Source organism: Eptatretus burgeri, chromosome 2 (genome assembly GCF_056783735.1).
Source record: "Eptatretus burgeri isolate ZD-2024b chromosome 2, Ebu_testis_v1, whole genome shotgun sequence".
In the NCBI taxonomy this organism is placed as follows: Eukaryota; Metazoa; Chordata; class Myxini; order Myxiniformes; family Myxinidae; genus Eptatretus; species Eptatretus burgeri.
The window spans coordinates 108,595,959-108,623,228 of NC_140962.1; the positions used below are offsets into that span (position 1 = coordinate 108,595,959).

At 38.9% G+C, this 27,270-nt stretch overlaps 1 protein-coding gene and 1 long non-coding RNA gene across 3 annotated transcripts in view; one reads left to right on the plus strand and one right to left on the minus strand.

Annotated features, from left to right (window-relative positions):
• LOC147032770 (uncharacterized) overlaps positions 1-193 on the plus strand; it is a 905-nt gene extending 712 nt beyond the window's left edge. The window contains exon 3 of the long non-coding RNA XR_015052156.1: positions 1-193. This exon is cut by the window's left edge and continues 113 nt beyond it. This is a non-coding gene — a long non-coding RNA (uncharacterized LOC147032770).
• The window catches only part of LOC147032769 (glycogen [starch] synthase, muscle-like), a 90,440-nt gene that overhangs the window by 36,550 nt on the left and 26,620 nt on the right, over positions 1-27,270 (minus strand). Inside the window, exons 2-3 of one of the 2 annotated variants that reach the window (XM_085870663.1) lie at positions 26,331-26,506; positions 22,096-22,287 (exon numbers count right to left, since the gene is read on the minus strand). In XM_085870663.1, the coding sequence (XP_085726789.1) occupies positions 22,096-22,287; positions 26,331-26,506 (368 nt within the window). The remainder of the gene's footprint in view (positions 1-22,095; positions 22,288-26,330; positions 26,507-27,270) is intronic. The other variant, XM_085870664.1, reaches the window with a different exon arrangement.

Genomic DNA, 27,270 nt, shown 5'->3' on the forward strand with positions numbered 1-27,270 from the left:
AGTTATATATGCTTTGCTTACAATTATTTAATTCTTAATTTTAAAAAAGGGTAAAGGAGGTGTAAAAAAAAGAGGGGGGGAGGTGTGCTCCCCCAACGAACCATCACACCCCTCATCCCACCCCTCCACTCCCCATGTGTCTGGGGTAGAATGGGGGTGGGTGATGGGTCAAGGGTGGGGGTGTACAAGGAGAGGGGAGGAGAGGGGAGGGTGGGATGGGGGGCAATGGGTGTGGCTTGTGTGGGTGGGGCTTGTGTGGGTGTGGCTTGTGTGAGCAGAGTCAAAAAAGGAGTGGAGTCAATTTTTGAAAATAAAAAAATATTTTCAATTTATTATCTTTGTCTTTTGTAAATCCTGTGAATTACATCAACGATTTTTAAAAAATCATTTAAAATCTATTACATCAACGATTTTAAAAAGTTCATTTATCCATGGCTTCGTATAACCTTCTTCAAAATGAGATTTCCACCTGTATATTCTGACTATATCCAACTTTGAACTTTGGCTTTCTGAGATTAATCTCTTTTTCATATTCAAATTTTGTAAATGTTTCTGATTGCTTGGATTTTGTTGAGGTATGCATCATGTCATTGTACTTATCTACAATGTCCTGAATTAAAGATAACCATTGTTGAGAACCGAGTTGAGTGAATTTTTTATGTAGTCTCTCTTTTAAAGTGTGATTGAAACGCTCAAGAACAACTGCTTTTCCTTCATTAAAGGTGCTGTTTTATGAAGTGCCGTTATTGAAAGAAAATTCATAAATGTTTTGTTGGAGACCACAGGAGATCATAAATAGGATTTCTGGGACTCCAATTCAAATGAATGGGGGGGGGGGGAGGGAAAAACTTTCTGATTCAAGCCCAAAAAGCCCAAAATAGGAGACTGATTTTCAACCAATCTATCCCCTACCCTCCCATACAAGCAAATGTAAAATTGAGACTGATTTTCTCCCCACCTATCCCCTTCCCTCCAATAAAAACAAATGTAAAATTGAGACTATGAAAGATTGAGACTTGCTGATTAAAGCACTTCTTCCCTTTCATATTTTCATTCCACTCAAAGAGCGAACGAACAAATATTTGCTCAACTTCTACTTTAGGGAATAACTCAATTTTCTTGTAATATTCATTACCATTGAGTATATTCACTTTATCTCCTCAAGCACGAAAGAAAAGGAATTTTGAACAGCTTTTTAACGTAGGTTTTTCTCAAAACCATTCAAAGCAAGCCGTTTCATTTTCGTGTTAAAATGAGTCAGTCTGGAGTCAGCCAAGCTGCATCGCCCAAACCAAGCCAAAAACATGCCAAAGTCATTTCCCAAGTGGGACACACCCTGAAAAGACCCATTGTTGTGAAATCTCCCATTACATCATCAAGTTGCTTATTTAAACCAACTTGCATGCCGAGCGTTTTATTTAGAGAATGGATTGTGCAGATAATTTCTCTGACCTTGCGAATCAATCGTTTTCACAAGATGACAGGTGAGATCCTTAACCCAATTCATTATTTGTTGTTTTATACAGAATTAAATCACTATACAACCAATAATTATTGTGTCTTTTCAAACAGGTTGTCCCCAATGAGAACATCATTGATAACTTCTGTAGAACAGGAGGCCTTTGAATTACATGATGAGTGGCTAAAAATGAATGACCTCCTTGAAGACATTCAATCGTTCAGAAAATAATTGAATGATATTTTTGTTGACTGGCAAGAAGTCCTCTCACGTCCTCTGATCTTGAATGAGTCGAGTCAAAGGTGAGAAATTATCCCTCTGTGCGTGTGTGTGTGTGTGTGTGTGTGTGTGTGTGTGTGTGTGTGTGTGTGTGTGTGTGTGTGTGTGTGTGTGTGTGTGTGTGTGTGCGTGTGTGCATGTGTGCGTGTGTGTAGAAATATGTGTGCATGTGTGTATTTGTGTTTGTGCATGTGCATGTGCGTAAATGTGTGTATGTGTGTATTTGTGTTTGTGTGTGTGCGTAAATGTGTGTGCATGTGTGCATTTGTGTTTGTGCATGCGTGTGTGCGTGTGTGTACGTGTGCACATGTCTCAGTGTCTGTCCGCATCTCATTATTATTAATATTATTTTCAGTTTAAACACCTGTCTGGATGAACCAAACACACAGCTTAATCTTCTGGAGGAATCTGACATGACTATCTTCTGGAGGTAAATGTATTTATTATTTTATTAATATCATAATATAATTATCTTTATATACCCCAATTGTTCTTCACTCTTTGTTTTGAACAGAATATGTTGATCGAGTTTCAAAACCAAAACAAACCACAAGACCGCTGCGAAAGAAGATTTTGTTCAATGTTATTACTTTTGTTTAATGATAAATGCTTTCCTTATAATTATCTGATTTTAATTATAAGAAAAGAATAAAGGAGATGTAAAGGAGAGGGGGATGGGGGGGGGTTGGGGGAGGGTTAGGGTTGGGGGGTAGGTGCGCTCCCCCAACGACCCACCACCCCCCTCATCCCTCTCCCTCATGTGGCTTTTGTGGGTGGGGCTTGTGTGGGTGGGTGGGGCTTGTGTGGGTGGGAGGCTTGTGTGGGTGGGAGGCTTGTGTGGGTGGGAGGCTTGTGTGGGTGGGAGGCTTGTGTGGATGTGGCTTTTGTGGGTGGGGCTTTTGTGAGTGGGGTTTGCATGGATGTGGCTTATGTGGGTGGGGCTTGTGTGGATGTGGCTTGTGTGGGCAGAGTCAAAAAGGGGTGGAGTCAAAAAAAATTGAACTAAATTTGTCTTTTGTAATTCCTGTGAATAAAATAAAACTAAAATCTCTTCCCCCTTTAAATCACATAATTTGTAAGTCCAAGAAACTGTACTGACGACAACAATTTTAAAAGGTACATTTGTCCATCACTTGGTATAACCTTTTTCAAAATGATATTTCCACCTGTATATTCTTACTATATCACCAACTTTGAACTTCGGCTTTCTGACACTAATCTCTTTTTCATATTCTAATTTTGTAAATGTTTCTGATGGCTTAGTTTTCGTTGAGGTATGAATCGTATCGGACTTATCAACAATGTTCTGAATTAAAGATAACCATTGTTGAGAACCGAGTTAAATGAATTTTTTATATAGTCTCTCTTTTAAAGTGCGATTAAAACGCTCAATAACAACCGCTTTTCCTTCGTTAAAGGTGCTGTTAAAAGTAATGTTGTTATTTTTAAGAAAATTCATAAATGTTTTGTTGTAGAACTCTGTACGCTCATCAGTCCACAATTTTTGAGGTTTTCTCTTGCTTTTATTGAATATCTGTTGGAAAGCTAACATAAAAGTATTATCTGTTTTTTTTTTTCAAAGGGACAACCCTCACATATCTACTCCTCAAATCAATAACGATTAAAGCATACTTGTACCCCTTATCATTCTTGAGTTCAATTAAATCAGCGGACCAGATATAATCAACTTCCTTGGAATAAACCTTCCTTCGATGAAACTGATTATTGGTTTATGTAATTCATCAGCTAATTGCTCTTCATTCTTAATGACATCATTAGAGCCTATAAGTTTATTGAATTTCCAAGCCTAAGTTTCAATTTAGCACTGATCATCTTCTTCACGATGAGCCTATCAACTTTTTCTCTCAAGGTTGGATTTTGTATCAGAGAGAAATTATACAACATTTCTCTATTGGCTTCATGTTTTTGTTGCAACATCGTGCTATTCCCATAATCAATATCATGCTTCAGGCACACTTCATCAACCCTATTGATAGGTTTTCTCCACAGTTTAGGATTGTCAGCCTCATCTAATCTTTTATTCAAGTTTGTTCCTGGATCACAGAAAGAATACCCTGGTAGATGTAATTCCCCTGGTATTCCAGTTGTTGTATATTTACTTCATGATAAAAACTTTTGTATATCTCCCCCTTGTTTGAGTTTGGTGATAAATTCACTCTTTTTTGAGCCACACACCGAACGTGTACCTTTTTCTGTAACCCTATTTATTTTTACTTTTAACATACGAGATATTTTTACTCTTGGTTTTCTTTTTACATTTTAGACAATAACTCATCTATTTATGTGAAAAATTCCTACAGAGTGTGAAAACCTTTTTAGTTTCCAACATGCACATTTGAATCTTAATTTTTAAACATGAAGAATCCTAAGAAATGTCTTCACTCTCTCTCCTCCATTGATTTAAGAAAAAAAAATGTAAACCTTTCATCAAATTCAATGAAAACAACATCATCAATAATATAATCCTTTCCTTCTTTGTCTTCTTTATCTCCACTTTCTCGTTTAAATCTTCTCCCTGAAATCGATGTTAATATTCTTGACGCAAATATTTCTAATAGACTTGCGAATTCTTTGTTTTCCTCCTCGGTGCATTGAGATTTATTTATTTTCTGGAATACCTTTGATCTTTTTATAATCTCACCGGTTTCCATACTTTTATATTTATTTATTCTCTCTCTTTCCTCCCTCTCCCTCTCTTCCTCCTTCTCCCTTCTCTCTCTTCTCCCCCTCCTCCTTCTCCCTCTCCCTTCTCCCTCTCCTCCTCTCTCTTCTGCCTCTCCTCCTCTCTCTTCTGCCTCTCCTCCTCTCTCTTCTCAGTTTCTTCAATTCCTTCCTCATCCCTCACTATCCTTTAACCACTTTCACCCCATAGAATATCATACATATATTCATCTGGATTACTTGATATTCCTGCATCCAAAATATATTTTTTTTACAACAGGAAACAAATAAAATTTCTTCTGATTTTCTTAACTTCAAAATTCTTTCATTATTATCTTGCCAAAACAAAGTTTTTGCAAGATATGTTAGTCAGCTTGTATGTTTTTTTATCTTGCCAAAACAAAGTTTTTGCAAGATATGTTCGTCAGCTTGTATGTTTTTTTTGTTTTTTTTTTGTCTGTAATCACGTATAAAAAATTCTGCAGAGCACAGTTATCATCGGAAATTTTTGTAACTTCGCACATCAGAGGCCTATAGAGGTGCCTTTCAGCACATAAAATTTTGAAGGTCAAGGTCAAAGATCAAGGTCACTGTCGCAAATCAGGGGAGTCGACGAAACCCTTATTTTTTGAGTAATTTTGATCGGATAGTCTTCAAACTTCATGGGAATATAGTTTATGGTCTGGCGCTCAGCTGATTAATTTTTGGTGGCGATTGGCCTTGACCTTCATGGTTCGCGCCTGAGGTCAAACATATTTGACCCCAACGTCAAATTTTCAAGTTTTAGGAACCATATCGTGTAGTACCTCAAATTGAACACCCCGATGAGTGCTTTATAGATATGTCAAGCTTGAGACATTATGATGTCATTTGGTGACGTTATGAGGCAAAAGCATATTTTTCATGGTTACTCTGTAGAACGATTCTCATCGGAATATCTCGCAGGCAGATATTCCTCAAGGAGTCGCTTCTGGTGGATAGCAGCTCTGTTCACCTCAGTGTGACCTTAAAGAAGTCACACGTGGTCATCTTTTGGCAAGATACGGGTCACCCTGCGGGTGACATTGGTTTATTTTTTTTTGTTCGTTTGTTTGTCTGTAATCACGAATAAAAAATTCTGCAGAGCACAGTTATCATTGGAAATTTTGGTAACTTCGCATATCAGAGGCCTATAGAGGTCCCTTTCAGCGCATAAAATTTTGAAGGTCAAGGTCAAAGGTCAAGGTTACTTTGTCGCAAATCAGGGGAGTCGACGAAACCCTTATTTTTTGAGTAATTTTGATCGGATCATCTTCAAACTTCATGGGAATATAGTTCATGGTCTGGCGCTCAGCTGATTAATTTTTGGTGGCGATTGGCCTTGACCTTCATGATTAGCGCCTTAGGTCAAACATATTTGACCCATAGGTCAAATTTTCAAGTTTTAGGAACCACATCATGTAGTACCTCAAATTGAACACCTCGATGAGTGCTTTCTAGATATGTCAAGCTTGAGACATTATGACGTCATTTGGTGACGTTATGAGGCAAAAGCATATTTTTCATGGTTACTCTGTAGAACGATTCTCATCGGAATCTCTCGTAGGCAGATATTCCTCAAGGAGTCGCTCCTGGTGGATAGCAGCTCTGTTCACCTCATTGTGACCTTAAAGAAGTCACACGTGGTCATCTTTTGGCAAGGTTTTTTTATTTTTTATTTTTGTCTGTAATCACGTATCGATCACTCTGCAGAGCACAGTTATCATTGGCAAATTTTGTAACTTCGCATATCAGAGGCCTATAGAGGTCCCTTTCAGCGCATAAAATTTTCAAGGTCAAGGTCAAAGGTCAAGGTCACTGTCGCAAATCAAGGGAGTCGACGAAACCCTTAGTTTTTGAGTAATTTTGATCGGATAGTCTTCAAACTTGATGGGAATATAGTTCATGGTCTGGCGCTCAGCTGATTCATTTTTGGCGGTGATCGGCCTTGACCTTCATGGTTAGCGCTGGAGGTCGAAAGTTTTTGACCCCAAGGTCAAATTTTGAAATCTTAGGTACCATATCGTGTAATACCTCAAATTGAACACCTCGATGAGTGCTTTCTAGATATGTCAAGCTTGAGACATTATGACATCATTTGGTGACGTTATGAGGCAAACGCATATTTTTCATGGTTACTCTGTAGAACGATTCTCATCGGAATCTCTCGTAGGCAGATATTCCTCAAGGAGTTGCTCCTGTGGATAGCAGCTCTGTTCACCTCAGTGTGACCTTAAAGAAGTCACACGTGGTCACCTTTTGGCAAGATACGGGTCACCCTGCGGGTGACATTGGTTTATTTTTAAACATTTTAGTTAAATCCACAGTGGCTGGTTTATTAACATCAGTATAAAGCCAATCTTTTATTGAAAATACCTCATTCTTATGTTGTTGAACATATTCTTCAAATACCGAATACCCTTTTATTGAAGGTATGCTTGGACACAGAAATGATAATTTTCTTGAAGCCTTCTTGCTGTCATTTATGTATCAGAAATATATGACAGATTAATATAATGACAGGAATCACCTCCCCATCTTCCCATAGATAAATCAGTTTGTATTCCTTACTTATTATATATAATCCTGTTTTCATTATATAAGCAATGGCAAAACCATTATTGATTTTACCCTTATTAAATTCTTTTATTTGTTGTTTACCAATCGTGCTTCCACAAAACTCGTTCTTGGCACCAAGTGGATAATATTCTTCCTTACGCGACTGATTTAATTGTTCCAGGTCTTCTAGATTAATTTTAAATGACCAATTATACTCTAAATCATTCATATCATATCCCCATTGTTCTATTCTCATACAAACAAACTGCCCTTCTTTATAAAATTTTATTTTAATTGGAACTGTGAATTCTGTATGACCCGGAGATAAAATCAACACTTCTGTATCTTTGAAACACACAGCCGTTTTATTTAAGGATATATATTGTGATAAATCCCTTAATCTCACAAAGGCCAAGGTCACATTTGCCACGGCGGCCGTGGAGTCTCCAAAATCTACGGCCACGAGCAATTATACGGCGGCCGCAGTGTTTCCACAGTCACACAATGTTGCAGTCACATACGTTTTTATTTTTCGGGGAGCCGCATGGCGTATTTAGGCCCGTCACATTTGCCACGGCGGCCGTGGGGTCTCCAAAATCTACGGCCATTAGCAATTATACGGCGGCCGCAGTATTTCCATGGTCACACAATGTAGCAGTCACATATGTTTTTATTTTTCGGGTAGCCGCACGGCGTATTTATAAATTGTGGAGACCGAAAACGTGGGGTTGTCGTACGGTCTTTGATTTGATGTTGCACGGTGACCTTAGGGCATTCCTGCGGCGGCCATAGAATTTTCAAGGCAGACGCAAGGTGCCCACAAGGCGACCGCAGGGGGACCGCAGGGGGGCCCAAAGGCGAACGTGCGGCCAGACGGACGGTAATGAATGGGTTAATTTTTTTTTTCAGCTTGTCGAATTGCTACGGCGAATGTAGAAATGAAAAAAGTTATAACTCCGTGTTATAATTCCACAGCGACCTTACGGCCTGTAAAATATAGCCATATGCGAAGGGCCACCCTGAGGCCACCGCACGTTTCTGTCAATTTGTAGGGCATACGGCCGCCGTATCCTCACCGTAGAGCAAATGTGACTTAGGCCTTAGGTCTTAGAAATTGTGGAGACCGAAAACGTGGGGTTGCCACACGGTCTTTGATTTGATGTCACACGGTAACCTTAAGGGGGCCCTGCGGAGGCCATAGAATTTTCAAGGCAGACGCAAGGTAGCCTCAAGGTGCCCGCAAAGCGACCACAGGGGGCCCTAAGGTGAACGTGCGGCCAGACGGACAGTAACGAATGGGTTAATTTTTTATTTTTACCAGTTTTTTTTTTTTTTTTTTTTCGGCTTGTCGAATTGCTACGGCGAACGTAGAAATGAAAAAAAAGTTATAACTCCGCGCTATAATTCCACGGCGACCCCTACGGCCTGTAAAATACAGCCAAATGGTGTCAGGCCACCCTGAGGCCACCGCAGAAACTCTGCGGCCGCCGCACGTTTCTGTCAATTCAGAGGGCGTGCGGCCGCCATAGAGCAAATGTGACCTAGGCCTTAGTCATTAGTGTCAGTCTGGTTTGGATAATTTATTAATTTATAAGCATTTTTCATATTAATATTATTTCCTATACTATATTTCTCTCATTCAGCCTGTGCCTTTGTGTAATAATATGATAAATCAATATCCAGTTCATGGGATACATCAAAGATAGAATCATCTTTGCCAACATAAGTCATTTATATTAGATTAAAAATAGTCATTAAAAAATTTATTTTTGTTGAGTTGAAATAACACATATAGACATAATTGACCACAACACTCGGAATTTAATTATTGGACTTGAAATGTTTGATAAACACCATTCTGTAAGAATTTTATGACTTCAACAGGTGGAGGAAGACCAAAACTATCAAAATAATATTTATCTTGACTATTAAAAATACAAACCCAATGGGAACCGTTCCCATTATTATCTTCTAAGTTCATAATAATATTCTTTGCATGTTGAGACACGTTTGCAAATTCATCTCTGATACAAATAAACACATTATGAATTTTTAATTTCTTACAATATTTGATAAGTTCTAAATTTGATGTTGTATTCTTTCCAAATTCTTTAAACCATTCATCAATCCATCCATTGGGACCACACACTGTGCAGAGCGTTGGTGCTGCCTATGCAGTCTCCTTGGCTATTTGATACAATCCTGGACGGGTCGCCCCTCTGACACAGGATCCCAGCAAGCTGCCACTCATTTTACCGACCTCGGAAGGATGACAGGCAAAGTCAACCCCACCTGGTATTAATTCAACAGCCAAGTGCGATTTGAACTCAGGATCCTAGGATCCTAAGCCCACCTCCCCCAGGCCTAGGTCACATTTGCTCAATGGCGAGGATACAGCGGCCGTACGCCCTCTGAATTGACAGAAAAGTGCGGCGGCCGCAGAGAAACTGAGGTGGCCTCAGGGAGGCCCTACGCCATTTGGCTATATTTTACTAGCCATCGGGGTGCTGTGGAATTATAGCGCGGAGTTATAACTTCTTTTCATTTCTTCGTTCGCCTTAGCAATTCGACAAGCCAAGCTATGACGTAGATGTGTTCCACGTCGACCTACGTAGGGCGTACGGTGGGTTTGCATTATTCGTGCGGCTACCGCAAGCTCTTCTCAATGAAAAATGAATTTTTCCAACCCCCAAAAAATTACGGAGGCTGCACTATCTCCAGGGTCGCCGTACGGTGGCCTTGCGGTCTGTGTGACTACCTGCGGGCAACGCAGGGTCGACACACGGTTCCCCTACGCCCGCCGTGCACCTACGTATGGCCTGCTTGGCAGTCTGCGTCGACTGTGCATCCACCGTGCGCTACCGCTAGAGATCGGAGTATAGGTGTTTGCCTATACACAGTGGTTCCCCCAGAATCCCAATTTAATTCGTTCCAGGAGGCTGTTCGGATTGCAAAAAGTTCGGATTCCAAAAATATTTTCCCAATAAGAAATAATGGAGTGAATTAATCCGTTCGTGGACCCAAAGAAAACCCACTTTCAAGACACTTTAAACTGAAATTCCCCATGTTTAAGGTAAAATAAGATGAGTAAATGACCTTCGGTGGTGGTGTATTGTATGTAAACTGGTACAATCACCAATCCAAAGGTCCACACAGGCTCAAGCTCCGTCCTGGGTTCCGATCGCTCACGCACTCTGCGAGAGCGCTGCCCCCAGGGAAGCTCATCAAACATGATGCCCGCAGAACCACAATCACTTTCATCAAACGCATCGGGCTGACGTAATCATGGATATTCCAAATTACAACTGGTTTTGCTGTGAAATTCAATCCTTGCCTGACAGTCCGTCACACTACGTGATCGGATTGCTTTTTTTGTTAATATTTAAAACACAAGATGATTAAAAAACAAACATCACAAATGAAGGTGAAAACACGAGGTAAGGCCTAAGTCGCATTTGGCTCAGCGGCCGTAAGGTCCACAACATGTATGGGCACTAGCAATTATAAAGCGGCCGCAGTATATCCACGGTCACACAATGTAGCAGTCACATATGTTTTTATTTTCCGGGTAGACGCACGGGGTATTTATAAATTGTGGAGACCGAAAACGTGGGGGTGCCGTATGGTCTTTGATTTGATGTCGCACAGTGACCTTAGGGTGTTCCTGCGGCGGCCATAGAATTTAAGGCAGACGCAAGGTGCCCGCAAGGCGACCGCAGGTGGGCCCTAAGCCAAACGTGTGGCCAGACGGTGGTAACGAATGGGTTAATTTTTTTTTTTTTTTACCAGTTCTTTTGTTTCGGCTTGTCGAATTTCTACGGCGAACGAAGAAATGAAAAAGGTTATAACTCCGCGTTATAATTCCACGGCGACCTTACGACCTGCAAAATATAGCCATACGGCGTAGGGCCACCTTGAGGCCACCTCAGTTTCTCTGCAGCCGCCACACGTTTGTCAATTCAGAGCGCGTACTGCCACCGTATCCTCACCGTAGAGCAAATGTGACTGAGGCCTAAAGTATCGATCGACACACGAGAGACGCTTTCACGAGTACTTCCACTGACAAACTGAATGAACAAAGCGAGAAGATGCGGATCGAACAGGTGGGGGAGACGCGTGAACAAACATGAACGCCAAGTTGTGTTCGGTTTTTTAAAATGTATTAGGTTTTTATGGCAAAATTTTCTCGAAAAAATAGTTCGGATTCCAATTTGTTCAAACAATGGGGGCGTTCGGATTCTGGGGGCACCACGGTATATTATAGTTATCGTATATTCAGTTATATATACTGGTATATTTTTATTTCAGTAAAAAAAAAGGACTGATATATATATATATATATATATATATATATATATATATATATATATATATATATATATATATATATATATATATATATATATATATATATATATATATATATATATATATATATATATATACCCACTCATTACCGTCCGTCTGGCCGCACGTTCGCCTTAGGGCCCCCCTGCGGTCACCTTGTGGGCACCTTGAGGCTACCTTGAAATTTCTATGGCTGCCGCAGCGACGCCCTAAGGTCACCGTGCGACATCAAATCAAAGACCATACGGCACCCCCACGTTTTCAGTCTCCACGATTTCTAAATACGCCATGCAGCTACCCGAAAAAATAAAAACATATGTGACTGCTACATTGTGTGACCGTGGAAATACTGCGGCCGCCGTATAATTGCGAGTGGCCGCAGATTTTGGAGACCCCACGGCCGCCGTGGCAAATGTGACCTTGGCCTAACCATGAAGCCAACACCAGGCATACTCATCAATGCTCATTTATTTATTAGAAAGATATAATCCATTACCCCTTTTATTTAATTTTACACCTGCTTGTGCGATAAAAGAAAGCATATCTCCAACTAACAATCTTGCTTTATCAGGCAGACTTTCAAGTTTTTCAGCAAAATCTAAAATTACACCACTTCCACTAATTTGTTTCTCCAACTCTTTGTTGTGTCTTTCCAATTCTTTTTGAGCCCGGAGTTATCAGGAATAAAACCTTCGACAGACCCCTTTCCCATTCTATCACTGAATGTATAGAGTGTAAATTTCATCATTTCAGATACAGCAGAGACATAATCAACCGCTTCAACTTCTTGTGTTCCAATGTACAAACGAACACTATCAAACATTTTCCAGAAGAAATCATTTACGAGTGTAGCGTTTGTTATTCCCAGCCTTCGTGAATGTAAATTTACACAACAAGAAACTTTTGGCTAGATTCAAATAAGTTTGTTGATTATTTATTTCAAAACCTTTTGTTCCATTTGCATTCCAGTCTGTTCCAGTTATTGCATCTACCTTGAAGTAGTCTTCTTTTTTAGTAGAGTTTGAGATGACAATGGTATCATCCAAATCATAGATACCATCAATTGCTTCCATACTTGTATTTATTTAGGAAAAAAGATGTGAAAACTTTTGAAACCCTGACCCAAGTATTTGAATTATTTCCTGTTGTTCTTGGGGGAGACAACTGAGTTTTGCCTTTCTTAATTTTTTATTTCTTGCAATTTATGAGATTCCTTTTGTGCATCTTTTATACTCTTTATAGCACCCACTACATTTCCCACAGCAGAAGCAGTTGAACCAATTAGGTCTTTATGTTTAAGAATAGTTGAACCTATTATACCCATTTGAGTATCAATTATCCCATCTCCTTTTTTATAAATTGATGTCCTGCACCGCTTTATCTCTTCGGTTTATAGTATCCTCCACAAAGATACATACCTTCACCCTTGTAGTATGGGGAAAGGAACATCCCATCCCCTGTAATTATTTTATATTTTCCCAACTCGTGTTTCCTCACAATAACCATCGTATTTATTTATTGGAAAACTTCACGGAGGTGAATTCTGATGGATATAATTTCTCCATTAAAAAAAATCATGTGATAATCTTGGTCAGTTAACCTAAACTTTACTCTGTATATGGTTTTTCCTGACAGGTGGATAAACCAGATTTTTGGGTTCCATATTGAATTTATAACCAATTGGGGTTGAGTATGCGCTGAATGAAAATATTGTATTTGTTCTTATTCCATCATTATAAGCACCAATCAAATCAGTGATTTAATACCGAATTTATTCCTGAGGATATTTGAATGACATTTTCACTGTAAAATGTCCCATTAGTTTCAATCTTTTTTGAGGAGAAACCCAATAACTCTGTAAATGAATTATCAATTGTGAAATCAACCTTGTAGTTATTTTTAAGTTTAATCATTGATTTTGAAGTATGTTTTTGAATATCTATAACAATATGTTTTGGTTCATCACCCTGTTCTTTCATAAGGCGAGCAATTTCGGAAGATATTTGAGAAATCTCAAATGCTCTGGGTGAAACTGTTATTGTTTTGTATCCACTTCCCGGATTATAACTGAACTTGTCATTTTTCTCGGTGATATTAAATACAGTGAGGTATTATAAGTTTCCATGGACAATAAAAATGCCTCATATTCTTTAGTTGCGTCAAGTTGTAGTGGCTATGGGAATGAAGATGTGTGGTCGCTTGTTGTGAAATTAAAACGAATGATTGTGCTTCTCATATTATTGAATATGAGATAAAATGTCTTTGTATTGACATTTATTAATTATTTTCATGTTCATCAACTGGTCAAAAATTGCTGATGCTTCATTAAAACAATAGTTATTTCCAGCTTTCTTACTACCTAACAGCAATAACAGTCTATTAACTAATTGTGATGGGTCATTTGGAAGAAAACTAACACCTGAACCAAGGCGACTTAAAGCCTGAATAATGTGTTTCTCCTTCTCATTCTTCCTACTTTTACCAGATAGACTAAACCTATAATTAAGAGAGTCCAGCAGATCAATATATACTCTATCATCCTTATTTTTCATATCCAATGGTTGATCGAAATACTTTGATTCATCCCTCACAGTTGAACCTTGTTTTCCATCTTTTGTTGGAAGAAATATTAATCTCGGAGTTAGCTTAACAGGGGGTTGAGCAGAACTCAAGAACCTTAATTCATCATTAAATATCAATCCCTTTTCTTGAACAAGATGAAGTATTGCTGGTGGTTCTGTTGGAATGATTCCTGCTTTGGTTTTTGAATCGGCTGAATATTCATTGTTTTGAAGACCCTTCACAATATAATCACGGTGTTGATTAATCTCTTCCAGTTGCTGAAATAATCCATCATCATATTCTAATTCTCCTGCATGCTCTCATTCTTCCTCCATCATTTGACTGAAATCTTTCAACATTTGAAGTTTTTTCTGTGTATATTCTATTGTGGGAACTGTGGAAGCATTGATAATTTTTTCTTGGGAAGTTTTTTTTTTTTTTTTTTTTAAATCGGTTTAAAAAATTTCTCTTGTTTTCTTTCAAATGCTTCTTCACCTGTTAGTTTCTGTCTGCGATTCTTCTTTATGTCTTCCTGTTGTTTTACAACTTTTGAAACCAACTCTTGATGCTCCTTAAATCTTCTTGCTCTTTCGTTCGCATCCATTTATTTATCGGAAAATATCATTCACTGAATTATAAAGGTCAACAGGAAAATTTTTCTTTTCTTCATCATTAAAGTAGATGTGTTCAAATAAATCCTTTTCTTTAAATATTTCATCAAATTCTTTATTAACATTAATACGAGTTGTAATTTATTCTTCACCAATACTTGCATCTCTGCTTTTCATATGTTTGCGTTGAGTTTCTTCATCAACATCAAAACCGAATGATAAAATCTTAACCCCCATTACCACTCAGATGTTGAATAATAATTTGTCTCATTCCTTCTGGATTAGTTTCTAATATCCCAAGACCACCAGATTTTAGTTTCATTAATTCACTCTTACAATATGAATATTTTGTTGTCCAAAGAGAAACCTCCTCAAATATTTGGCCTTCATTCCTCAACCACATATGTTCCTCTTCTGAAATATAGTAATAATCTTCACCTTCCACTTATCCAGGTCTTATTGCTCTAGTTGTTGTTGATACAATACAAACAACATGGTTCTTTTGAAGCAAATTTACAATATTTTCATTTGTACTATACAAGAACCTTGATTTATGAAAGTTTTTTTTTCCAGAAGCAGATTTACCCACAAGATTTATAATAATAGTTGTCATTTATATATGTAATTGTTGATAAAATAAAAAATATATCCCTTAATATCTCATCTTGTTTCACAACAATATATTTATATTTTTTCAGTCGTGTGCTTCATATAATCCCCAAATTCCTTTTTACTACATAATGTAGAACAATTGTCTCTCCAAAAATTGTTTGTATCTATTGAATTTAACTTGAATAAAATAAGAGTATTCGCATTGTTTCTTATTGAGCGACGAGGAAGTTGAAAGTATGATTGACTAAGATAAATACAATTACAAGAAGAATGCTCCCTCTTGTGTAGTAGCTATCCATTACCGTTTGGTTTCTCTCATTAACACAATCAAAGATAATGAGGTTCTTTTTTGATTTATCTAAATCTTGGGGAGAAGGTATATCATCCGTATTATCACTCAGAATACAAGTTATCGGCTTTGATTTCTTTTTACATCTCTGTGTATCACAAAATAGTTGTATTATATCTTCAATGTTGCAATCATTTAGTTTGTTTTGAAGTTTAAATAAACTGATTAGATCTTCTTTTTGAAGACCAGCATTAAAACCTTGTGAGGGTAGTTGATACTGAGGTTGAAAACTCGACTTTGTGAAAATTATTAAATTATCATAATCTAAAAAGTTAAAAGTAAGCAGGTTTTTCCACATCCGCTTGAACCAACTATCAGACATCTTAATGAATTTGGAAGATTTTTATGGTCGTTACATTTTATCTTATTTTCCCAAAAGGGTAAAAAAAAAATCATTCATTTATATATTTAGAAAACAGGTTATTTAATTCGTTATTGGCTTTTTTGGAAACTCTGTTTTATCCGAAGTTCAGGTGTAATTTCAAGATAATCCGTAATTTTATTTATGCAATATGTTGTGTTGATATTTCTCTGAAAATGACAATCGTTAATAATATAAATCAATCCACAAAACATGGATGTCATTTGTTCAGTCTCTTCTCTTGTAAGAAAAGGTGTATTATCACCCTCATACTTTACATTCATTTCTCGAATCAATCTTGTAAAGAATTCATTTTTGGTGTAAATCTAAAATAATTATATTCTTTTTTATATTTTTTATTATCATTAATGAGAAGATAATCACCAAACATACATTGTTTTTAGGCTTTTTACTGTTTAATCTCCGTCTTTTACACCGGACAATTCTCAAATTTGTCATGTGGTGAATCAGGAAATTCAAGAGGCTCAAAATCTAGTAAACTATTCATATTTATAAAGTAAAACTTTACTTCAAATAAAATTCATCTTCGGTATCATCTTCAGTACTTTCACAATCTATAAAACTACTTTCATAGCTATCGTTTGAACACAAACTCTCGGTATCATAACTGTCTTCTGTTCCAACAGAGATACTATCGTCACTCATAATCTTCAAAATCTTCAGTTGAAAAATGACTCATATTTACTTAGTAGAAAAAAACATTACCATCTATATCTATATACTTTTTTTCATTAACAGATTCAACGACAACATTTTTTACATGAAAGGTAATTTTAAAATGATCCTTGACTACGATTGAACGAAATGTCATTTCACCTGATATATATTAACATCCTTTATTTCATCAGGATTTACATCTTTAGGGTTGTTGAAAAAAATACAAATTTCTCCTTGCATATTTCAGATGGTCTTATCTTTTCTTTCTAAGGCTTCATCCATGAGGGTTTTCTTTTTTGATACTTTTTCTTGTTTCATTGCTTTTTCTAGTTTTGAATATATTGCCAGAAGGAGAGGAGAAACTTTTGTTAGAGCTACTTTAACTGATGTTCTTCCAGATATACTAAAAGCCCTTCCACTTAAGGAAATTGAAGAACTCATATTATTCACCATAATTGTTTTTATCCAATAGTTGTTATATTTTAACAGATGTTCCAGTGCATTCGACATATGTATTCGACCTCCATTACAGCACAATTTTAACACTGCAGAGTTAAAATTTAAGTACATAAATACAATGTACTGCGATGTTTGTAATCACGAATATAAATGTTATAAAAAAAAAAAACACCTTCAAACCAACAAACACATTCAATCTTTTCAGACAAATATCTCCACTTGACCAAGAAACAAAACATTGTGATCGATGTGATAATGATATTCTTTAAAATTTTTTTAATAATAAACACCTTCAATCATGCAAACACAAGAACTATGAAGAAAGGGAATGTGCTACAAATTCTCCATTGAAAACACTGATGGGGCATTGAAAGGACATATAAAAACAAGATTGTTTCACTTTCAAGACCCTGGCCAATCTTCAATCATGGAAGCTGTTGATATGGTTAAACAAAGAATTGAAACTTTAATTAAAAACACATTAAGTGAAATGAAAACTTTTAAGTTTTATATGGGAGTAATATTGAATATCGAAAGAGAGGGCAATGAAACTACTCCCTATATGAGGACAAACCCTCACTTTATCTCATAATTTCAAGATTTTGTAAGATGTGATGTTTACGATGAACTCCAGAGACAAGAACAAGATGTTGATAACACTGCAGTAGGTAATGGATTTGCCATTACAAAAATAATCTTTTCAGATATACACATCTTACAATCAGATCCTCTTCAAGCTTCTTCTTATATTGATTTACCAAAAGATAAAATTTAAGAAAGCAGTTGTTAATATTCAAAACAATGATCATAAATGTTTTCTATGGTCTGTTCTTGCTCACTTAACATCCTCCACAATGGAAACCTGAAAGGATTGAACATTATAAGAAATACGAGAATGCATTAAATGTTAAAGATTTAAAGTTTCCAATGTCATTGAGAGATATTGTTACGAATCTGGAAGACATGAGCACTCAACATACAGGCCCTATAGAACAGTTATATCGGTAAGTGTGTGTTTTAAGTTGGGGTTCTGTCCCTCGTCTCATGGGATTTCAATGTTCATGCACTGCGGAGTTATTTTGATAGTCAGGGTTTCCTTTTATTTTTACACCACCATCAACTACAACACCAGCATTACCCTCACCTTCACCTCGCTCTGGCCGATGCCATGGTGGCCGTGGGGGGCGGAGTTCAAGGAGGAGCCTCGCGGCGGCTCTCGCCCAGTCAGGGAGATGCGAGCGAGTTCCTCGGCAGTTGTCCAATGACCACAGCCCACACAGGATAATGTTCCTTTGCCTGTTTGGAGGGCGGTCCGCCAGATGGCAGTCACGCCCTCCACCAGTCCAATCAACGGCCTTGGCGCCCGTTTTGGCCAATGACAGGGCAACGAGCGCATTTTGCATGCCAAAACCATCCAGTGAGGGAGAGCGGGGAGGGAGGAGGTGTCCCCCCCCCCCTCTGGACAAGGGTGAATAAGGTTGCGGCGCGATCGGACCAGTAGGAGAGTTTTGGTTGTCGGGACGAGCGCTGAATGGAGCTCTCGACTGATCGTGTCTTGCTGGCGCCTGGTTCGTCTGCTCGCGTCTCGCTGGCGCCTGGTTCGTCTGCTCGCGTCTGGTTCTTCTGATAGAGTCTCGCTGGCGCCTGGTTCTTCTGATCGAGTCTCGCTGGCGCCTGGTTCTTCTGATCGCGTCTCGCTGGCGCCTGGTTCTTCTGATCGCGTCTCACTGGCGCCTGGTTCTTCTGGTCACGTCTCGCTGGCACCTGTTCTTCTGACCGCATCTCTCTGGCGCCTGGTTCTTCTGATTGCATCTTGCTGGCACCTGGTTCTTCTGATCGCATCTCGACGCTGGCCTGGTTCGCTCGTCTCAGCCGAACCGCACGAGGCGGGAAGGTCCATGTCCTTCTGGGTTTCTTTTGGGTGTGCGTCTGTCTGTGGGCCCTGTCTGTAAGTAGGAATTGTTTAAGTGCTCTTTGCTGTACACACTTGCATCTCTAGCAGTCGTGATAACTCTGCCATTACGTGCTTCCCTCCTTCCCCACCTATTGTAAATAAATATCCATGTGTTGAATGTTTCAGCTCGTTTCTGTCCCTTCCTTCATAGGTTTAGCAAGGTGCATGTTGGGGAATTAAAAAGGCCATTGTTGCCGTAGTGGTGTGTATTTGGGACCGACGGGACTTCGGTAACCATCCGGTCGGATTACGCACGGGTCGAGTACACATACAGCTCGTCCCGTACGAGTGCCGTCGAGGATGTGAATACTCAGTAGCTTGCCACATGGGTCTCTCAGTATTTTGAAGTTTGGCAAATAACCCTGTCCCACGTGGTGGAATTATTGACGATTCACGGTCCTGTAAGGGACCCGTACACTTCGAGTTTTCTGAATGGTACGATCTAGATTTCGGGTGTTAGGTAGAGTCGACCCTACTGTTCCACCTAGTGGTCGTGCTCGTCGCCGATACCCAGCCCGCAACAATATTCCTAAATTTGAGAAAATAAATAATCTATCTGTTGACGTATATGGATTAACGGATACAAACAAAGTTCAGATATTAAAAATTTCAAACAACTATGAAAATGATGAAACACACATTGACCTTCTCTACTTTACTTCAAAGGAAAAATTACATTAAGCTTTCATCAAAAATTTCTAAAGATTAACCAAATCACAACTATACAAGAGAAAATGTAAAACGTATCCTTGTTAGAGATGTCTCAACTTCTTCCATACAAAAGAACGATTAAATCAACATTCAAAATATTGTAGTAATCATAAACCAACCATAATTAATTTACCAAAAGCAGGTTCAAACATATCATTCAAAGATTTTAACAAATCTATAAAATATCCGTTTGTGACATGTGCTGATTTTGAGTGTATCCTTGAAAAAAAAGAGATACTGTTTCTCCAAATCCAATTAAATCATACACAAATAAATATCAAAAACATACTCCTTGTGGTTATATCATACTCTGTTATTATATCAAATAATCTGTTGGTGATGAATACAACAAGTTAAAACTTTATAGAGGAGAAGATGCCTCAGAGGAGTTTGTAAGATGATAGGAAAAAGACTGCATAAGACGAAGAGAAATAATGGTTAAAACCTATAAACCAATGTCATTAACAAAGGGAGAGAAAAAGCAATTTAGAAAGAACAGTATCTGTCATATTTGTGAAGAGAAAATTGAGGGAGAGGTCAAGGTTAGGGATCACTGTCATCTTCCTGGTAAATATAGAGGTCCAGCTCATTCCCGTTGTAATCTTAATTACAAGCCTCCAAACTTTATTCCTGTCTTTCTTCACAACAATGCTTACTATGACACATATCTATTTATAAATGAACTTTCAAAGACATCTGGAGATATTTCTGCCATTCCAAACACAGAACAAAAATACATCTCATTCACAAAAACAATTCATACATCGCCCATAACCCATATCCGATTTCTTGACACACAAGTTTATGGCAAGTCCATTATCTAACAGCATCAAATGTTAAAAACTTAACGAATCTTAAATCACATTTCCCAAGTCAAGAAGAGATTGATCTCGTCACAAAAGGGAATATATCTGTGTGACTATATTGATTCATTTGAGAAGTTTAAAGAAACACAACTTCCTTCAAGGGAAAGTTTGTATTGCAAGTTGAATAAAACTCATATTTCGGATAGAGATTATACAACAGAGTTTGATGGCAATTACAAGTGCTTGGTGGCAGTCTTTGGTGAGATGCACACTGCACAGGTTTTTAATATCCTGTCTGCCGCTATTCTTTCAGCAGCCTTTCAACCCGAGTTAAACAATCCTGTGGTGAGGGTATTGCTGTCAAACAGTTTGCTTCCTCATCATGGAAGGCCATCCTGACCAAGGGCAACTTTAGGTCACGAAGTAAAAATGGCAAGAATTGTGCGTCCTTCATTAGGCAAGCCAAAAACACATCTTGCAAACATCAAGGCTGAACTCTCCAACAAGCCTGTCTAGTTTCGACTCTGCTTCAATGATGGGCTCAGATGGCACCAATGCCCATGCTATCAAATCCTGTTCTGATGCCATTGCTTGCACTCTTCAGACTATCCTCCTCGTTTGGCCACCTTCCACGTGCAAGATGTTAGCAAACTTCACTCCCATCGGCAAAAACGGTGAAAAAAATCCCAATCCTCTCAACGACAGACCAGTAAGCTTACTTCCAATGAATTATCAGCAAAGTATTGCAATCCATCATTGATGCTGACATGGTCTTTCCACTTTTCAAACAGCATGATCTGACCATCAGTTTGAATTTCACCTTGGTGAAAACTCTGGACATGCTGCTGCTCTTATCTTCGCAATAGTTGGAGTCCCCAAGTCAAAAACAAGATATCAGGACCATCTCACTGGATATTTATGGGATATTTGTCAATCTGGCATCCTGAACTACTTGCCAATCTCAGCCTGTGGTATGCAAGACCCTCTTAATACCTGGCTTTATGCCCCCCTCTGTCAGTGGAAGATGAAGTGCCCCAAGGCAATGTTTTAGGTGCAGTCTTGTTTTCAATCTTCATAACTGACCTCTCTGATGCCCTGCAAACCCTCTTTTCCTTTTTACAGACATGTCATACAGTACCCTATCCCAATGACAGACAAAAAGAAGCTATGTCAAATTGATGATATGGAACAAATTAAATGCTGGTGTGATAATGGAACATGTCTTTCAATCCTCACAAATCTCATCCTGTTGCTCAATAAGGATATTTATATCAGCAGCCACTGGAAAAGGTCGTCTCTTGAACTTCGAGGCCTCACCCTCAGACATAATTTGACCATGGCTGTCCACATTGCAAAGCTGGCTCCAAAACCAGCAAAAGACCGGTAATCCTCCATCATTATGTGTCATTCCTTGAAAAATCAGACCTATGACAAAACATCATCCAGTAGATCAATGGAGTATTGCTGTCCCCAATGGGCAAGGACCGCAGCATCACAACTCTCTCACCAGGATAATGTAAAACCCAAAGCTCTCGATATTATTGCCATATCCTACAAATGGCGCTAAAACACAAGGTTTGTTACTCTCATCACAGAAAGGCCAGTGGCCTGTGGGACATAGACATATATTCTCAAATCACACACAAACCTCTCCAAGGAACCACGCTGTGAGGAACCCAAAAAGTAGTGCATTATTGGCTTCACGATCATCATTGGGCAATCCGATCTGACATGCATCCCACAACTCCTTCTTCCACTTGTGTTCATTCCAAACGACCATCCCCAAGTCAAAAAGAATCACTGGAGGATTCCCTTCCACCAACCACCGTCCATAATACACCTGGAAAGTGTGAACACACTCAAATTAGCCAAATGTCAACAATATTCCAGCATCTCATTCTGTGTATGTCCTCAAAATTTCATCCAAATAAATTGCTAAATCAAGAAATCTATAAATACAGATATTTGCCCTTCATGTAATGTAGGAAATTTGGATGATAAAATAAGAGGCAATGTAATGTGAAAAAGGCAATAAAAAAGTCGAAAACAAAAATCAATCCATAAACAAACAAACAAACAAACAAAAAAAAGGTACAATTAATTTCAAATAGACTACTCAAAAACAAAACGTCATTAATACTGTCTGAGACTCATTTTTGACAAATTCCATTGTGCATTCAAAAATATTTAAATGCCTTTTATGCATGGTATGGATACTATATATTGCTGTGCAAATTTTGATGTTGCCCCCACCCCCACCCTCCCCAACCCCCAAAAAGCAGTTTGCGATATTCACAGTTTTAAAACGAACTTGGGTATTTTTCTTTCAATTCCACATATAATATTGTACAAAATGATTGACCTGTCTTTTGAAAATCGAGATTATCACTCATTTTGTACATGACGACATGGTGGATGCACAAAAAAAAAAGGAAGAAAAAAAACATCATGACCTCTTTTTCCATGTGTTGAGGATTTTTGGTGCCACCGACGTTGCATCGGTAGCATTTCAGTGGCCACACAAAGTTGCCCTGACGGAACTTGGATGCAGGTCAGCTGCTTCATCAATAATATTGCGATTCAAAAATTGGAATCTCCCACGACAAGGCCAAAGCATAAGGTGTGTTGCTTTCACATCACAGGAATATCAGTGGTTTGTTCTTTTTTTAACCACCTCTTCTCTAATATTTCTCCCTTTTCTCCCAGTCCTCCAACCCTCTCTATCTACTCCAGGATACACACGTTCATCCATTAACCCACTCCTGGTATATTTTCGAAAATCCAGGTTGACTGCACACCTAAACTCTTATTCCTTACTTCTCCAGGCTATGAATCCACCTTTCAGAGGCTGTTCTGTATCATTCTCCCCTCCAGGGCTTCAAAGCAAGCAGTCCACCACCATCTCATCATCCCCAATGCTGATGTATTATTTTCTTTACCCCCCCCCCCCATTCCTTCCTTACCAAATTCCCTCACTTGCTGGTTTCAGTGTTGTGTTTTTCAGTGTTGTTGTTATTCCCTTGCCAGTTGTGCCAAACTGTTGCTCCACCACATCACTGTCAATTTTACCTTGCTCTTCCACAAGCCTTCCTCTTGCAGAAAGAAATAAAACCAAAAGCCTAATTTATATAGCTTTCTTTTGGCCCTGTTGTTGAGTTTCACAATGCTGTTCCCTTCTTATGACATGAACCAAGATGGCCGATTAACAGGGGACGAAGGTTCAAAAAAAAAACTACTTGAAGTTTAAAAGAACAGCAAGGAACGTTATTTGTTGGCATGAAAGATGTCGCAGATCACAATTTTTTTTTCTTCTCCCTTTCTTCTACATTCGGAAAATATTTTACCATTATCTTAATGGTGATCGGGCAACTTTGACTGCTCCAAACAGTAAAGCTTGAAGCGAATGTTGGGATCTTTTCTCCTCTACTATGATCACCGTGTGTGAGGTACTATCAAAGAACGAGTAACTCATTTCTCAATTGGACCACTACATTTTCATCCTGATTTTCGATTCAATTAAATCCCAAGCAAGTTATATTATTTGTTATAATGGTTTTGGATCACTCAATCAATAAATCAATAATACGTCATGCAAAATGATGATGGCAAGTACAGGACACAGGTACATGTACAAAATGCATGTAAAACATTTAAGTATGGACGTAAGATAACCCTATTTCTGGCCAATGTTCTGAGATGCTCTATTGCTGAGATATGATCAGGGACGTCACAATCAAACAAGAACCTATCAAGATAAGTCCTGGTGCATCCTTGACCACAATGTAACCACTGTGTGGAACGCCAGGTCAACACCTGTTGGATTGGTTGAATACAATATCCTTCAGATTGAATAATATGTCCAGCTAGTTGCAGTCTCCATGCTCGCAACACTTGTCTCAATGGTTTGAACTCGGCACGCTGGTAAAGCTCATTAGTGATCTGCATCAGCAAATATATCTTGAAGGCCACTCAAAGAAGGTGTGTGTGTGTGGAGCATCAATTTCTGACTGAAAGATCTCGGTCAACATCCAAGTGTCCACATTGTATAACAATACTGTTTCTGTGGTGGCATGAAATATCTTGCTTCTAATCTGTTCAGGCAGAACAACAGTGTCCAATGCTGGATTTAGATGCCGCAGTGCCACCCAAGCCAATACAAAACACTGCCAGAAGTCTGATGGATTATGAATGGAGCCACCCAAGTAAACAAACTGCATGCAGCGTGTCAGTGCAGCCTCAGCTTCATTTACAGTTAATTTCTATATCCAGGTCCAATGGCATAGTCAGTACCTCCATCTTGGTGATGTTGATATGCAGTCTGACTTTAGCCACTGCTTGCACCAGGTTATTGAACATTCGGTGCCCACCTGCAGCTGAGGATGAAAGAAGGGCAAAGTCATCTGCATATCCAAGGACTGACAATCTCTTCTCTGGGTAGCGACGACTCGTTCTTCTGCACAGCTGGAACTCATCCTCCTCAGTTGGGAGGTGGTGCGAAGTACCCAATCAAGGAGAAGGACAAAGAGAAAAGGAGCCAAAGTATCTCCCTGAAATACCCCGGAGGGTGTGTCAAACATTTCCGATAGCCTGTCTGTGTAATGAGAGTACCCTTAGTTTTATGGTACAAATGAGTGATGCCATTGATGAGAGCTTGAGGAACATTATACAAACATAGTATCGAAGGAATGCATGCTCTTGACACACCATCTAAAGCTTTGTGGAAATCAACAAAAAATCTCCACGAAATCAATCTGATGGATTCATGCTTTTTCTACGACTCTGTGCAGTGCCACAGTCTGCTGCACTGTGCCGCGGCAGGGATGAAATACATTCTGCTCAGATCGCATGTACAGGTCCTAGCACTGGTTGTACGCATTTCAGCAGCACTGTATAATCATCCTCCTCCTCCTCCTCTTCCTGGATGCCCACACTTTGTGCTGTTCTCCACTCGTCAAGACGGTTTCATTCCATCCAAAACATTGTTCACGATTTAAACCATTCTTCCAACAACTGAATGAATTTGAAGGACTTCAACTGGAATTTCATCTCGGCTGGTTGCTTTCCCACCTGGGCTATCACGAGCGATATTAAGCACTTCTTCAGGTGTGATTGTAGTGCGATTGAAGTCAGTAGGAGATGGAAGTCTGACATATTTAGGGACAATTGCATAAAATAAGTCTTTTTAGATCATCCATACATTCTAATGGGAGTCTTCAGCTGGGTTTAGTGCATCAAGACTCCTTTGGCCAGTGAGAACATTGATGGTGCTCCACAAGGCACTTCCTTTGCTTCATGCGAGTCCCATTCTTCCCTCCCGGGTTTCAAGACAGCTGTTCACCACTACATTAGGTCATCTCCAATCCATACTCATGTCTTCTACCATAAATGACCCCTTTCCCAAGCGCTCCCTTTTTCCATGTTATTGTGATTTCCCCCCTCTCCCTCACCTCATTCCAAATGTTAGTTGTCGGTTGGTTTGTTTCTTTTCCGTTTCAACCCCACTTTCTCCATCTTCTTGCTGTGCAGCTTGTTCCCCCTCCCTTGAACTCACTTACACTTCTATTCTGCCGTTGGTGTTTCCCCCTTTCCAGTTTGCTCTAGCTCATCCACAAGCCTCTGTCATGCACTAAATATATGCGCGTGTGTGTGTGTGTGTGCACTAAAAAAAAGGTTACAAACAGGCTACAGTCTATATCATGCCCAAATTATGCTCAAACTGGTTGATGAAGCTGCAACTGCTCCATGTGGAGTGATACCGTATCATCCCAGAGACTGTTGTGATTACACAGTGGGTTGGGGGAGAAGAAGCAATCTAAAAGATCGGTCGGGAATGAATAGATATAAAAAATAAAACAATCACTTAGATCAAAAGAATAAACCAACCTTGCAGCCTCTTGAGTTCATTGAATCAATAGTTTGCTTAATTGCTTGATTAGAAGGCTCCACCAATTCCACCTCGGTATTATTCTCAAAGTAGGGTCCCAGAAGGAAGAAATTTTCACCCCAATCTTCCACACTCATTTTCGCTTTGCTCTGAATAACAGTGTAAATTCCACCAACTGAAAGACCACAAGTCAAAAGGAAGGAAGAAGAAAAGAGAAAAAAAAGTGTCAGTCTGATCTGGTGAATGATAAACTGATACGAGTGATAAACTTGTTTTTTTTGTTTGAAAAGAATCAAAATGAAATCTGTAATCTGATAGTATTCTCCACCACCGAAGGTGGATGGAGGTTATGTTTTCACCTATCTCTGTTTCACTGCGAGCAAGATGTCTCAAAAAGCTAAGGACGGATTTGGATGAAATCGGGTGGACAGGTTGGGTGTGTGACAAGGACAAAATTATTCAATTTTGGTGAAGATCCGAATCCAGATCCAGATATGCCAATTTTTTTTTTAATTCTGAAAGCAATATTTCACCATCGAGATATTGGGCCAAAAACGATATATAGCAAATTTCAAAAAATATATTGGGCCCGATACGTTGATATGTTCTCGTCTCTCGTGGATCAGACGTTGGAATCTCCCATTGCGCACTACGAAGTGCCCTTCTTGTTTTAAAAGATTTTTTTTTCCAAGATTCTCAAAACAAAGCGTTCTCAACAGAATCATGTTATTACAGTTTCTGATCATTGAAAATCTGAGCTCAAAAATAACTTGCAGGGACAGTGTAACCTGCCCGTCCTTAGTCAGGTCCACATACTGCAACGTGAATAGAAAAGGGAGGGGTGGGGTGAGGGAGAGAGGATTTCAGTGTAAAAGAGTAGAGAGGACATTTAATATCATGCATCTCTTTACACTGATTCAATGCAAAGAGCTAGTTTGG